General features: G+C 44.6%; 1 protein-coding gene across 1 annotated transcript; it reads left to right on the top strand.

Annotated features, from left to right (window-relative positions):
* Window positions 1-465: 465 nt before the first annotated feature.
* Window positions 466-3,599, top strand: rassf10a (Ras association domain family member 10a). Its single transcript, XM_063196034.1, has 2 exons — window positions 466-2,869; window positions 2,958-3,599. The coding sequence occupies exon 1, from the start codon at window positions 757-759 to the stop codon at window positions 2,167-2,169; it is 1,413 nt and encodes a 470-aa protein (XP_063052104.1). The 5' UTR covers window positions 466-756; the 3' UTR covers window positions 2,170-2,869; window positions 2,958-3,599.
* The last annotated feature ends 10,686 nt before the right edge of the window (window positions 3,600-14,285 follow it).

Below are 14,285 nucleotides of genomic sequence, written 5' to 3'. Positions count from 1 at the left end.
GAAAATACCACCCCAAACAATGTTTCAGAAAGCCAAAACTGTCATGTTACATGAAGCCATAACCTCTCAGAGGTGTATTGGATTCATGTATCTTTTATGCAGCTTTTATGACAGTACTTTGTTTGATGGTCATCTAGACTTTTCTTTGCTCCAGAAAGTTTTTTATATATATATTGGCTCTAGGGGTTACATTACGCGCATTGCATTGAGGTCTTACATGAACCTTTGATGTCTACTATTCTAATATTGTAACTATTATAATATTGTGATGCCCATCCCGAGTGCCTTTTAACACTAGGGCATATGAAAGGAGGGATATACTGTTAATTTGTTACCGTTGTGCTTGGAGAGGGTTTGGGTTGCACCGGCGGTGTCATGTGATCTTTCGAAAAAGCAGGAGGCGGGGTGTTTGTGCAGATAGAGCGTGCTGTTTGCCTGGGCTCTGGCAGAACAAGTTAGCAAGGCTGACGTGCGCGTCAGTGGGAACGGGACACTTCACACTCGCACAAGTGGAAAGCTGCCATGGGCTCTCTGAAAACAGACAACTTTTGCGCCTGGTCGCTGGGAATAAGCTGATCTCCAAGACTGATGCAACTACCGTTTGATGAACAATGCAGACTTCATGATTAGAGATGGTGACTGAAGATGAAGTTATCAATTAAACGCTCGTCAACTTGCGGGTTGCAGTAGGGGTGGCGACCTCAGGGAACAAAAAACCCTGTCAGGAGTCTACTTTTAGGACTTATTCTGAACTAAATGGAGGGCAGAATGGAGCCCGATGATAGTAAGATATCTGTGTGGGTGTGTAGAGAAGAGAAACTTGTCTCGGGACTGTCGAGACGCACCACCTGTGCGGATGTTGTCAAGGTGCTCTTGGAGGACCAAAACCTGCAGCAGGGCGCCTCCGCTGCCATGCTCTCCGGCTCGCCCCAGTCCTACTGCATTGTGGAGAAATGGAGGGGGTTCGAGAGGATACTACCCAACAAAACTAAAATTCTCCGTCTCTGGAGCGCCTGGGGAGACGAGCAAGAAAACGTGCGGTTTGTGTTGGTGAAGAACGAGGCGTCTCTGCCGAACAACGGACCGAGGAGCGCTGAGGCGCGCGTGGTGCCCAGTAAAGAGAGCCCGTGCGCAGCAGCATACAAGGGGACCGCGCGAGTCACCATGGCTTTCTCTCAAGAGAAACAGCGGCGAATCGTCCGAAAAGCTTTCAGAAAGTTGGACAAAATCAACAAGAAACGTGAGGTAGCTACTGTTTCCAGGGACAAGTCATCCGTAGAGAAAATGGAGACTTTGGTACACCTCGTAATTTCCCAAGATCATACGATTCGCCAGCAAATACAGCGGATCAAGGAGCTGGACAGCGAAATTGAACAGTGCGAGGCCAAAATTCATTTTGACAGAATTAAACGGCATGGCATCAACTATGTACAGGACACCTATATGGTTGATCAGGGGGGTTCGGAGAGTGAGTCGACCGACCCAGACCTTGCCTGTTCCTCAGAGACAATTGCACAGTTTGAGGAGTATGCGTCAAGGTGCGAGGAAGTTATCAAGCTTCAAGAGGAGCTTGCTGCACGAGAGGCTTTCCTGGAAAATATCACAGGTGAAATTCAAGAAGAGTTAAATCAACGATGGATGAAGCGCAGACAAGAGGAGCTGTCCAATAAAGACAGCACAGAGAGTATCGCCGAGGAGTTGGCTATCCGAGTTACCACGGTGCCACCCCAAACAGACGCCGCCGCTGCCCCGGAGGTTGAGAATTTGTCAGAGAATGAATTACAACTGGAAGAGGAGCGAGTCAAGACTCAACTGGACACAAGTTTGTACATTGGATTGCGTTTGAACACTGATTTGGAAACTATCAAAAGCGACTTGGACATGAGCCAGGAGCAGTGGGAGGCGAAAGAGAGGGAACTGGCTGCGTTGTTGGAGAAAGTGGACTCGCTGGACGTAGACGAGGACGAACCTGCACCGGACAGCAAAGGAGATTTACCTGTTGTGGAAACCGAAACGTTGCCTTCTATTGAGAAAAACAGCGGATGGGTTGAGCAAGCAAGGGGGCTCTCAAAGAGCCGAGCTACAAACGATGATGACTCAGACACAGGGCTGAGCTCAATGCACAGTCAGGACTCGGATAACACACCTGTTTGCGAATCTCTTGTGTAAAGAATTTGTATCTTGAGCGTGTCGTATCTCAGGGAACTGCGTCTGATCATTCCGAAAGGCAGTCTGGTTTTCTCTATCAACAAACTCGGCATGCAATTGTACTCAATATGATCGCCCCACAGACTACTGTAAAGTACAGTTTGGTCTAGTGAAATAGGTTAGGTTGTACTTACTGAACACTAGGTGAACTAATTACTCAGTGCATTTAGCCTACTCACTATGGTAAATCTTGATCAAATGTAATTGATGTGTACATATATGTAGATTAATCTTTTGAACATGTTATGTCCTCGTCCCAGTCAGATTATTTATTGGAGGATTTTAGTGTTAGGTTCAAAACAGACGAACTTGGCTTTGAAAAGATGCACAGTCACCAGACCATGATGCCGTTCCACATATAAGCAAGCATTTCTATTAAAGTCAGATTATTAAAGTATACAAGTGCAAATGTATCCAATTATTTTGAGCATTAGTCAAAATGCCATCACTTTTGTCTTTGTGGTGGTGTGTCTGTGGTGAGTGAAAGAGAGGTGATCAAAGGTATCCCGCACAATTTAAGAGGAATGTCTCCAAAGAAATGCTCATGTCATGCATGGCTGTATTTAATTACTCATTGTTCTGACCTAGTGGTGCGGAAACTGAGGGGAAAAAACACTGATTCGCCTAGTACTCAACAGCACATAAGAGTATAGGATTTGAGGTGGGGCAGACTTTAAATCCTAAGTCCAATTCAGAGACAAACATATAAACAAAACTTAGTTGTTCTCAACAGCACATAAGGATTTGAGGTGGAGCCTAGACTTTAAAACCTAAGTCCAAGTCAGAGAAGCATATCAACAAAAATGTGCAAGATGTGTAGGCCTATGTCATTGTGCTTTTAAGTAGTAAGCGTTGCAAAAGAATTTTCCATCCATTTCAGCAATATGGAGATGTTGACCTTGTTTTGGTGTACGTTTAAGCCACACACTGCAGTGAGAGAAGGCCTACAGTAGGTTTTAAAACACTGAGCCGAACATCTGGCTGTAAACAAACGTGATTAGTGTTGTGTCTACAGCAGAGCAGAGGGGATTTCTGATGGACATAAACGGGTACCACACACAGTATTGTCCGCATTTCATCTCCTAAAAATAGAACACACATCTACTGTACATGCCGTTGCTTCTTAGTTTTGTTTGTTTGTTTGTTTTTTACTTCTTAGTTGTTGTGGTTTTTTTTGTAATAGGCCTACACCCGATTTGAAGAAAAAGAAACCCACATTGAATGGGGCCATTGTTTTTTGCTTTTTTCTAATGTTGATCAGGTTTTATATGGCTTCCTGTGTTGGCCAGTGCACTGCACAGGTTCTGTGTGTGGGAAAGAATGACATTGTAGAGTTTTGCCATGAGCAGCGGAGTAGGACATAAGTCGTGATCAGCCGCACGGGTCATGTAGGCTCAGGATAATCATTTATATATGGGCAGGGTGTGTGTGTGTGTGTGTGGTGTGTGTGTGTGTGTGTGTGTGTGTGTGTGTGTGTGTGTGCGTAGGGTGTGCGTGTGTGTGCGTGTTTGTGCGTAGGGTGTGTGCGTGTGACAGAGAGAGAGAGAGAGAGAGAGAGAGAGAGAGAGAGAGAGAGAGAGAGAGAGAGAGAGAGAGAGAGAGAGAGAGAGAGAGTGTGTGTGTGTGTGTACAGGGGAAGTTAAGTTAGGCTCTCTCACGTGCACTTGGTTGGTTGGTTGCTGTATGCAGGAGAATAGCCACTGGAGCAATAAAACAGCTCTTGTGTTCATGGACTTGCATTTGAGGAAATCCCTCTAGTACAGTCAAGGAGATTTAAAACAACAGACCAAAACAAACACACAAATACACAAAAAGGTACTCAACATTCTATTGTCATTTATATATAAAAAAGTTCATTTCAGAAACACTACCAACATGTATGTACTGTACTAAAGTATTGCAACAGTATTGTAGTGCCTTACATTTTAAATACCAGTATAGTAATATTGTAGTGTAAGAGATTATTTTGAAAAGACAGTAACACGTAATCAGTGATGCATTACTGTTTTTGAGTAACTTGCCCAACACTGTCTGAAGCACTACCAGCATGTATGTTACTGAAGGAGATGTGTTTGTACGGGACGAGTGTGTGGTGTGAGGGATAGTCTTACACATTCCCCATGATAGTGGGACAGCACATATGCCCAGCGAACAGTTAGTAGAGTCACCATCTGGGCCAAACGAGAGAAAAGTTTTTTTTTTTTTGGTGGATTTTCCGGGAGCAGCCTCACTGCGCTGCGCTGCACTGCACATCCTGTGATTACAGCAGATGAGGCAAGTGAAACCGTGAGCGGGTGGGATGGGGCGGGATGGGGGCAGAGGGCTGCATGCTACACGGAACGGGGCGGGACAGACAAGAGAAGAGAAGAGGGGGGAAAGCCGCAGAGGCAGTGATTAAGTTGGATTGAAACCGAAATGCCAAAATGGGGAAATCTCTTTAAAAAAAAAAATAAAAATCTAGGCTACTCTCTGAGCTCCATTTCTGACCGTGCTGACTTTGGCTGATTGCTGAGAGACTCTCCGTAAACCGGTAGCCATCCCCCTGCCATGGGCTCTGTGTGCAAGATGAATGGATCAAGGCAGCACAGTGCATTTTGCAGTCTTATTTTAACACTTGGAGAGTCTATTCACACTCTAAGTGTTGATATAGCACTGCCATATGTGTAGCTGAACACCAGATATGTTTTATATGAGGGGCATATCCAGGGCTGGGCTGGAGTGAAAACATCTGGCGGGGCATTTTCAGCCAAGACCATGTCCACCAGGCATTGAGAGAGACAATAGAGCCTGTGACAACATTTTTAGTCATGTAATATCAGTTATTTTGACCCCAACAGTCAAAATTAATGTTTAGCCTAAATATGACTTGGAGAGGTTTGCTGTAGCGGCATGAGGATTGATACCATTACATAGGGGAAGGCCAGCCCAAAATCATCAACAGTCCACCTTGCGAATACCCTGTATGCCCTGTGACCAGTCTGGCCTGGCTCTAAGTGTTGATATAGCACTGCATTTCGCTGAACATAAGATACATTTTATATGTGGGGCATTTCCAAAGATTTCATGTGATGTCATAGATTTCACATCATGTCAGTCTGTCTACAATGTTTGCCTTTATATGGCCAAACACTGAATGGAGAGCATCCTGTGTAGATCACAAATATACTGTATAACATAACAGTTTTGCACAATATACACAGAATACTTTTTAAATAACTTTTTAACATATCTGTTTAAAAAGGAGACAATATTTCGGTCCGAAAGCTTGCAAGTCAAGTAAAGCTTCTTTGCACAAAAAAGACCTGAATAATGAGGATTGTCTCCTTTTTATACAGAAATTTGAACTGAATCTTGCACCTCCTAAACAAATGAGCGGTGGCCTATCAAACCTTAAATAACTTTTAATATCCCATGTCTCCTGTGGCATTAAGAAAAAATATATCACCAATTGACAACTGTCATTAGAACAAAGCTATAAATTATATTGACAAGCCGCAAAAGATACTCGACTCCAAAACAAGAAGGTAAGTACCCACGGAAACAACCAGATTATCATGTGACAGCACAATTCAAAGTATTTTAGCATACATTATGCAACATACAGTATACATCCTGTAATATATTCTTGCTTTGCTATGTTCACACAGGGATTAACTCCTTAGCGCAGAGCCTATGTTATAACCTTACTGTCACCAAAATCGTAATGGCTCTTGTTAAGCCTGTTAAGCTTGTTAAAGCTCTCTGTAATGTCATAGCAATGTTGTTATGATGTATAGTTGAGTATTTTCAGCAAATAGTGAATAGGCCTGCTGGCGACCCCATCTGCACTAAGAGGTTACTGTGATCAGTCAGATGGTTGCCATATACTGTGTATGAGGGTTACTTAGTTTATTTTTATTTTCTTTGGACAAACTATTAATCATACAGGAAGAAACATACCCTGAACCAGATTTAGTTAACTGCTTATTTTCATTGGTCGTATCCAGATAAGGTCACAAAATGTACTGTCAGTGTCAAAGCTAGGGATGAAAATATATCAAAACATACAGTATGAACACACACACACAAACACAAACACAAACACACGTGCACGCGCACAAGCACAAGCACACACCACTGGTCTGTACTCACTGCTCAATACTCTGAGGGAAGGGGGGGGGGGGTTGCTGGACAGAAATGCTGCCCGGGCTGGCTGTGTCCGGGAGCTGACTGTGCCTCAGCTGGAGAGAGATGTTTGGGCCTGTTCCCCAGGGCTGGACTGGCCATCTGGCATAGCGGGCATTTCCCGGTGAACCCCGCACCCTTGTGGGCCCCTATTTTCAGAAATGTTAAAAAAAAAATGTTTTGTACATGTTTTATGTTTTGCAGGGGCCCATAAGGGTGCAGGGCGCACTGGTGAGTCAGTTCTGCGCTGCTAATTATGAGGGGCCCCTTTAAGCCAAAAGTGCCCGGCCCTATTTTTCCCCCAGTCTAGCCCTGCTATTCCCTATAGACCCCCTGCATGGCAGAGGTGCATCTCATCACCAGACCAGGCAAGGCAGCCGCTTGGGCCCCTAAGCCCCTGGACGGTGAATAACAGCTCAGACTTTGCTGCACTAGTGGCAAATTTCTTTCCTTTGAAATTTCGCTTGGGGCCTCAGCTGAACCTAGGCTCGCCACTGCGCATGGCAGAGGACAACTCAGGACAGGCCATATCATCGGGGCAGCTGGCCATAAGCACAGCACACATGTCAGCCCAGTCCAGTCCAGCAGCTGCTATTTCTGTACGTTAATGCATCTCCGCTCCACAAACTATACAGCTTTGATAAATCTCCACCACCACCACCACCCTCCACACACACACGCACACGCACACGCACACGCACACGCACACGCACACACACACACAGGGCCCTCGCCACAAACCTCTTTCTTGTTGTATCACAATCAGCATAAGAGCCATGGAGACGAGATAAGCGTGCTTTTATAAAAACCCAGTGACATTGTCCTCACAATGTTTCATGTGCAGTGCACACAACCAGCCGCCACTGTGTGCCTCGTGTAAATAAGACAAAACCATTGTGGATTGGCCAACATCCAATCCAGCACTTCCATCACTACCTATCTGCAAAGTGCATTCTGCAACGCTGCGTCTGGGTTCCTTGTAGCATCTCGCTGTACTGTGCTGTTCAAAAGGTCAGTGGTTTATATCTGGTGGAGGACCTTTTATTATGTCTGTCTGTGAGGGTGACTGGGTATTGTTTTGACTCTTTCAGTAAACACACAAAAGTCAAGTCAGTTCAGCATGACCTACTAACTCGATGGAGCCAAAATAAATGTCTGCACAGAGCTGACTCACTCTCCTCTCTGGCATGGCCGTAACTACCATTGAGGGCACAGAGGTCATGTCATCTGTATTTTTTTGTGATGTAAAATGTATCTATTGATGAAAACAGATATATGATCAGCAATGATAAATTCAGTCTGTATACGCCACCCCCATTTATCCTCAAGGCAGTGATTAATGAAGACAAACTTAAGAGTTTGACTGAAGTGTTTGAAGCATTCTAAATGTACAGTATGCAGTACAGCACACAATATTTGACCTTGGTATTTGAAAATGTCTGGTTACGGCCCTGCTCTCTGGTGTTCATCAGGCCACATCTTTTTGCTGATGTGGAAAGGAAGCCTTTACAGATACAAGGAAACACGATCCAGGGGATGGGACTGAATTATTTAGGCTCTCCTCACTTAATCCAACCCAATGAGATTTAATTAAGCCAATGTAGTACTGTGTGAATTAAGTGCATATATGTGCAATGGAGGCCAACTAGCAGAGTGTGAATGTTAGTAAACCTTGCTCCTGAAGCCTCATACAGTGCTGTAACATTGGGCTATCGGACAGGCCCTTTAGCTCAGCGGTATCATACTATGTCCCATTCCGAACTGATGCGTTGACGAGGAGGAGGTGGCAAGTTTGTGGCCCCGAGGGAGAACTGGGACTGGGAACACCTCGGTTGCATATACTTGCAGTTGTAAGTTATATGCATGCTAGTAGGCTACATACAGATAGAGTCTACGTTGGGTATATAATAGAAACTAAAGCAAACATCTACCAGAGTCAAATGCCTTAAATATAGGTAAGTATATTTATTTGGCAAGTAGATTAGACTGTTGATATCTTACAGGACATACCTGAGACAAAGCAACAGTCCTAATGTCACATAGGAGGTCACTCGCAAGTAGGGTTGCCAACTGTCAATGAAAAAAATACGGGACACTTCATCGTGCCGGAGGTCTGAGGATCATCCCCCAGAAAATTTAGCATTTCTTAGATGTAATTTCCTGCATTTTAACGTCCCGTGTCCCGTTTCAGTTCAATACGGAACCCGTACTTTTATCTCTAAATACAGGACGATTCCGTATTTCAAGGGACGGTTGGCAACCCTACTAGCAAGACATGACTCTTCTTACCTCTCCATGTTATGACTGGACTTCTTGTATTGCTAAGAGGGGCTGAGTCAGCCCTGCCATAGCCCAGCCATAGCCCAGCCCAACCTCAGCTCACAGCCATCAGTCCCAATCTCACCATGAAAATCCACTAGACATGCGATGCAAACTTCACATCAGGGGGTGGTCTTTGAAGGCCATTAATAATATATTTTAAAAGCATTGTCTCGCTAAATCTGAAGTGCTCCATGGGGTCCACAGGGGGTTTCTGCAGTGTCCCTGTCCAGCAGGCACCATGAGGCCGACTGACCACCTGCTGCTCTCCCCAAATCCCTCTGCCTCAACCCTTGGCTAGGCTGAGCACTGTCCCTGGGCTGGATACAAACAAACAATATGTATAAATAAACAATATACAACAAATAATCTTATATTAAAGGGGCACAAGGTAGGATTACGTAGTCTGTATGGTGCCTGTGGCATGCCTGTCTCAAAATTTACGCCGTCATGAAATTTGTTTTAGTAAAAAAAGTTTAAATAAGATTGCTGTAAGAATGTTTTTCATCACAGAATGCCAGCAGTTGATAAAAATCTGAATATGGTATGAAAGCGTTTTTTCGTATGAAAAGTGTTTCCCACGACACTCGTAGCGGACTGCTCTGTCCAAAGTTACATGTGGGGTTCTCAGTGGACGGACCGTCAAAGTGGTCGCGAGAATCATCGTTCACTTACTAATGGCTCAAATCAGCAGCGGCTGACTCGGGACAGTGATTAATTAAACTTTTAATCCTACAACAGCCCCTTTAATGGCTAAATCTGAAATCTGGAAACGTTTTACAAAGCCCAAGATTTCCAGCATCTGTGCCCCGACCCACCAGTCACCATCTGACCCAGAGTGGCCACCTGCTGCCCTCCCAATCCCTCTGCCGCGACCCTAGACTGGACAGGGCTGGGCACTGCCCCCTGGGCTGGGTACAACTCCCTCTCAGCCCTACCCACCAGCTGGGGCACCACAGGGGGGGGAGGGGAGGGGAGGCGGGTGATTGCTAAAGCTATGATTAAGCACAACAAATAATATATTTTAAATCTGAAATCTGGCTATATTAGAAATCTTTTTTTACAAGGCCCAAGATTTCCAGCATCAGAGCCCCGGCATTGCAACAGCAGCCACCATCAGGCCCAGAGTGTACACCTGCTGACCCTAACCCCCTCGCACTCACTCACCCCCGGGCTGGACACAACTACCTCCAGCTGGGGCAGCACAGGAGGGAGAGAGACCATTCTAAATCTATTGCTTAAGCTACAATTGATCGCAATTAATGATACAGTATTATACATATATATATTTTGGGCTTTTTATTATTTATCACATAGGAAAGTATGAGAGAGAGGAAATTAGATGGGAGAGAGAGACTGGGAAGGACCAACAAATGACCCGTGCCGGAATTGAACCCGGGTCTCCAGTGTAGCAGTGCAGTGCCCAGCCGTCTGAGCCACGGCTGGGCCGGCTGACACAGTATATTTTAACCCTTTGAGGAGTAAGGAATTTCTAGAGGTTCTTCTAGAATTTTACTGGAACACTCTACAGCTCCCATAGACGTCTGTGTTAAAAATCTCGCAAAGACATTATGACATCATAATGAGAACTCAAAATTTTGGCAAAATTCTAATCACATATTTGGTACTCCTCCTGGCATTGTCCAGTCCGGCTAAATCTAAAATCTGTCACGTGACCTAAGATCTCCAGCAGTGCCTCTGACAACCACCAGCCACCATCAGACAGAGTAGCCACCTGCTCTGCTACACTCCCCACCACCCACCCGGCCTCCTCACCCCGTGGGCTGGGCCAGCCACTGTAATGAGCGCCCTGCCCAGAGCTATTGTGTCACGCTCCGTCGAGCCCGACTGCATTGATAGAGCCAGGTACCACTGTGCATTAATGACCCCCTCCTCCCCTCTCCGCCCAGTCCATCAATTCTTCAACAGGAGCAGTTTGTGAGGCCCGGGATCTTTATCACGCCGTGTCGGTTAGGATTAGCCCAGGGGCCCTCGTCTCCTCTCCTCTCCTCTCCTCTCCTCTCCTGGGTAAATGTGTCACGCCGCCCAGCCTGCCGCTCCCTCCCCATGCATGCACACATGTTACAACACATGCACTCTCTCTCTCTCTCACTCACACACACATGCACCACATCCCAATCTGTGCACACACACACCAAACACAGAGATATACTGTACAGCACACACGCACACCTGCAATCAGTCACACCATTCTCTCTCCATCCAAGCACACATGTGCCCACATGCTCCCCCCCCCACAGAAACATACAGTACTTTCTCTCTCTCACACACACGCACGCACGCACGCACGCACGCACACACGACTGCCAGTGGGTCCAACTTGAGCTCAGGTCTCATTTGTCCGATCGTAGCGCAGCGGGCGGCCATCCACATAAAAGCCCGGCCCAGAGTACCTCATCTGTCAGGCCGCCTCGTTAGCCAGACAGGCGATACGCCGTGTTACGCTGCGCTGCGGCAGGGGCGTAGCAACAAATTGTCGGCCCTATGTACTATCAGCTGCAATGGACCCCCCGCAGCCTTATACAGTAGGCCTATCTACATGAATCAGATACTGTGTGGGCCCCCTGTATACTACATGGGGCCCTGGTGACTCAGTCACACTTTACCCCCCTGTACAACACCCCTGTGCTCTGCTATACTACGCTACGAGGCGCAAGGAGAGCGCAGAGCAGAGCAGCTGAACACACCACACCACACCACACAGGCCCTAAGCAGCAGAGCAGCGGTGCAGCAGCAGGGGCCATGGCGTTTCACCACCAGGGCTGGACTGGGGGAGAAATAGGGGCCCGGGCACTTTGGCTTAAAGGGGCCCCTCATAATTAGCTGTGCAGAACTGACTCACCGGTGGGCCGTGCACCCTTGTGGGCCCCTATTTTCAGAAATGTAAAAAAATTAATACTTTTTTAAAAAACATTTCTGAAACTAGGGGCCCACAACAGTGCAGGGCCCACCGAGAAATGCCCCCACTATGCCAGATGGCCAGTCCATGCCTGTTCACCCATTACAGCAATTTATACGACACTGTGTCTCTCCTGGAGGGGGAGAGAAAATATGTTGGTCCATTTCTCCTGGATTAAAGCCCAGTCTTGTAAAAATGGGGACAGCTTGTGCAATAGGTACAGTCAGTGTGTGTAGTGTGTGTGTGTGTGTGTGTGTGTGTGTGTGTGTGTGTGTGTGTGTGTGTGTGTGTGTGTGTGTGTGTGTGTGTGTGTGTGTAGTGTGTGTGTACAGTATGTAGTGTGTGTGTGTGTGTGTGTGTACCTGCTGTATGTAGTGTGTATGGTGTGTGTGTGTGTGTGTGTGTCTGTCATGTCATACACACCAGAGCAGTAGCACTAGCACTAGATGCACAAACACATGCACTCTTTCAACCACGGCATGTGATGTGAGCTTGCTCTGGGTCTTGAATGTCAGTTTAACAATGTAAAGAGTAAAGACCCAGGCAGGGTGGGAGACAATAGGCCAAGGAGAATAGGCAAGGGGTTAAATGGACCATAAAGGTGGAGGATCAACAATGCCATACGCTGTAATCTCCCAGGTGGAAACATTGCATAAGACGAACCCAGCCAGCGTAGTGTTCTAGTGTAGCTATTTTACATACGAAAATCAACACAGTTATGATGCCGCAGGGGTAAGACATAAATTGATGCATCACTGATTCTTGAAAGTTTGGCAAAAACATGTCCCAGCAGTAAAATGCGAATTTTGTTGAAAATCAACTACATTTTCACGAACAAAATGAATCCAGGTAATGACCAAGGGGTCTGTTACACAAATACACAGTTGTTTGAAATATTTAAGTGTAATTTTATTACTTTTCATGGCTATAAACCTGTCCACACCCTGTAAAAACGCCTGTCCCAAGGACTGGCATCATCATTTCAATTGACTTAAAATACAAAAATCACTAACAGAATTGAACAATATCACCATGATGTGGAAGACCATATTAAAGTGGTTCTACAGATGTGCACATAGTGCGTGTAAAACAATATTTACTATTATTTTCTGATTGCTCAAAATGTGTCCAGCATATTGGTCACCACCGTCAGATTTTTTCTAAAAGACAATAAAATCAGGTATGCACAAGGTCATTTTCATTACTGAGGACCCCTTTTCAAACCTGTAGCTCTACTGCACACGTCACCATCACTGAAGCTCCTGTAAGTTTACTATTTTCTCCTCAATTTGTTAATTTGTTTGGACACTGGTACTGTCCCAACCATAAACTGTCAACACCGTCGGGGGTTTTAATAGTATTATATTACATTAATGTTAATTAATATATACTTTCTCAGAAAAGGTATGGAGCACCCAAGAAACGGAGCGAAAATGAAATGGCTAATGTGAACAAACAATGCATAATATGTAAAAGAGTGTTTTTTTGTCTCACACCGTCAGATGTCACCACCGTCAGATTTTGTTCCGCTCATCATCTTGTTCCATATTTTACTAAATTGTGCTGGTTAATGAAACATTACTAGGCATGTTAGTAATAATTGTGATCCAAAATGATACTCTAGCCACCACTGAGGTGCATTTGGAGGTTTTTTTGTCAGAAAACCTGACGGTGGTGACATCTGATGGAGTTCACCAAAAAACACATGTTTTACGTGTTTTTAACATGTTTTAGGAATATGCATACAATAAGTATCTACAGTAAACTAGTACTTTAACACAGTAAACATATGTTTTTACTTCTAATTCTGTCTGCCGCTGTTGACAAAATAAGTAAGAGCCCATTTTATGAAAAATGTTAAACATGGGGAGCTTGGGCAATACATTCAGTGCACAGCTAAGACCTACATCTATGATAATACACCTCTATATTTTGGATTTGAACAACTTAAAACCTGTTTTTACCACATTTTCAAGAACCAGTGGCCTACTTCCTAGAGAATCTAACTAATGAAGAAAAAACACATGTACAAACATATTGTGCACACACAAAAATAAAGTGTTTATGCAAGATGCCATTGACTTGAGAGGGCTATTTATTTTGCTAAATGCAGGTACAAATTAGGCCACTTTCACCACTCTCAGATTACTGTCACCACCGTCAGTTCTTAAGTCACCACCGTAAGAAGGAGTTTTGGACATTTTAAATGATTGTGCTTACAAAAGTTTCCTTAGGAGTTGTTGAATTATTAAAGTAATAGCAAATTTAAGCCTACAGGAATATTTCTGAAATAACAAAAAATTGTTTGGTCTATTTAGGCGTTAAGTAAGCATTGTATGTCGGCACATATTTCTAAATTAGAACACATGAAACAGTATTAAAATAGAACAAAAGTGAATTTTCAACATTTAAAGGCATATGTGTGAACCAAAAAATACACATAATCACTTAAAAACTCCAGATACATATGCAACCAAATCAATACAATTTTAATTGCTTTTAATTGTGTCTGACGGTGTTGACAAAAAACAAGGTATGATCGGAGAAAAGCCTGATTTCTGAAAAAAATACAAAATGGGGAGATTGGCCTTGTGCATTTCTGAAAAGCCAAGACCTTAGTCTACAAGGATATACCATATAATTTTGTAATTCACTTTGTTTTTTTCTGTCAACA

Source organism: Engraulis encrasicolus, chromosome 4 (genome assembly GCF_034702125.1).
Source record: "Engraulis encrasicolus isolate BLACKSEA-1 chromosome 4, IST_EnEncr_1.0, whole genome shotgun sequence".
NCBI lineage: Eukaryota > Metazoa > Chordata > Actinopteri > Clupeiformes > Engraulidae > Engraulis > Engraulis encrasicolus.
The sequence above is the reverse complement of the archived record's forward strand: the minus strand, read 5'-3'. Positions and strand labels throughout refer to the sequence as shown.

Coding starts and splice junctions, on each gene's coding strand:
- rassf10a (XM_063196034.1), top strand. CDS start 757: ATGGAGGGCAGAATGGAGCCCGATGATAGTAAGATATCTGTGTGGGTG.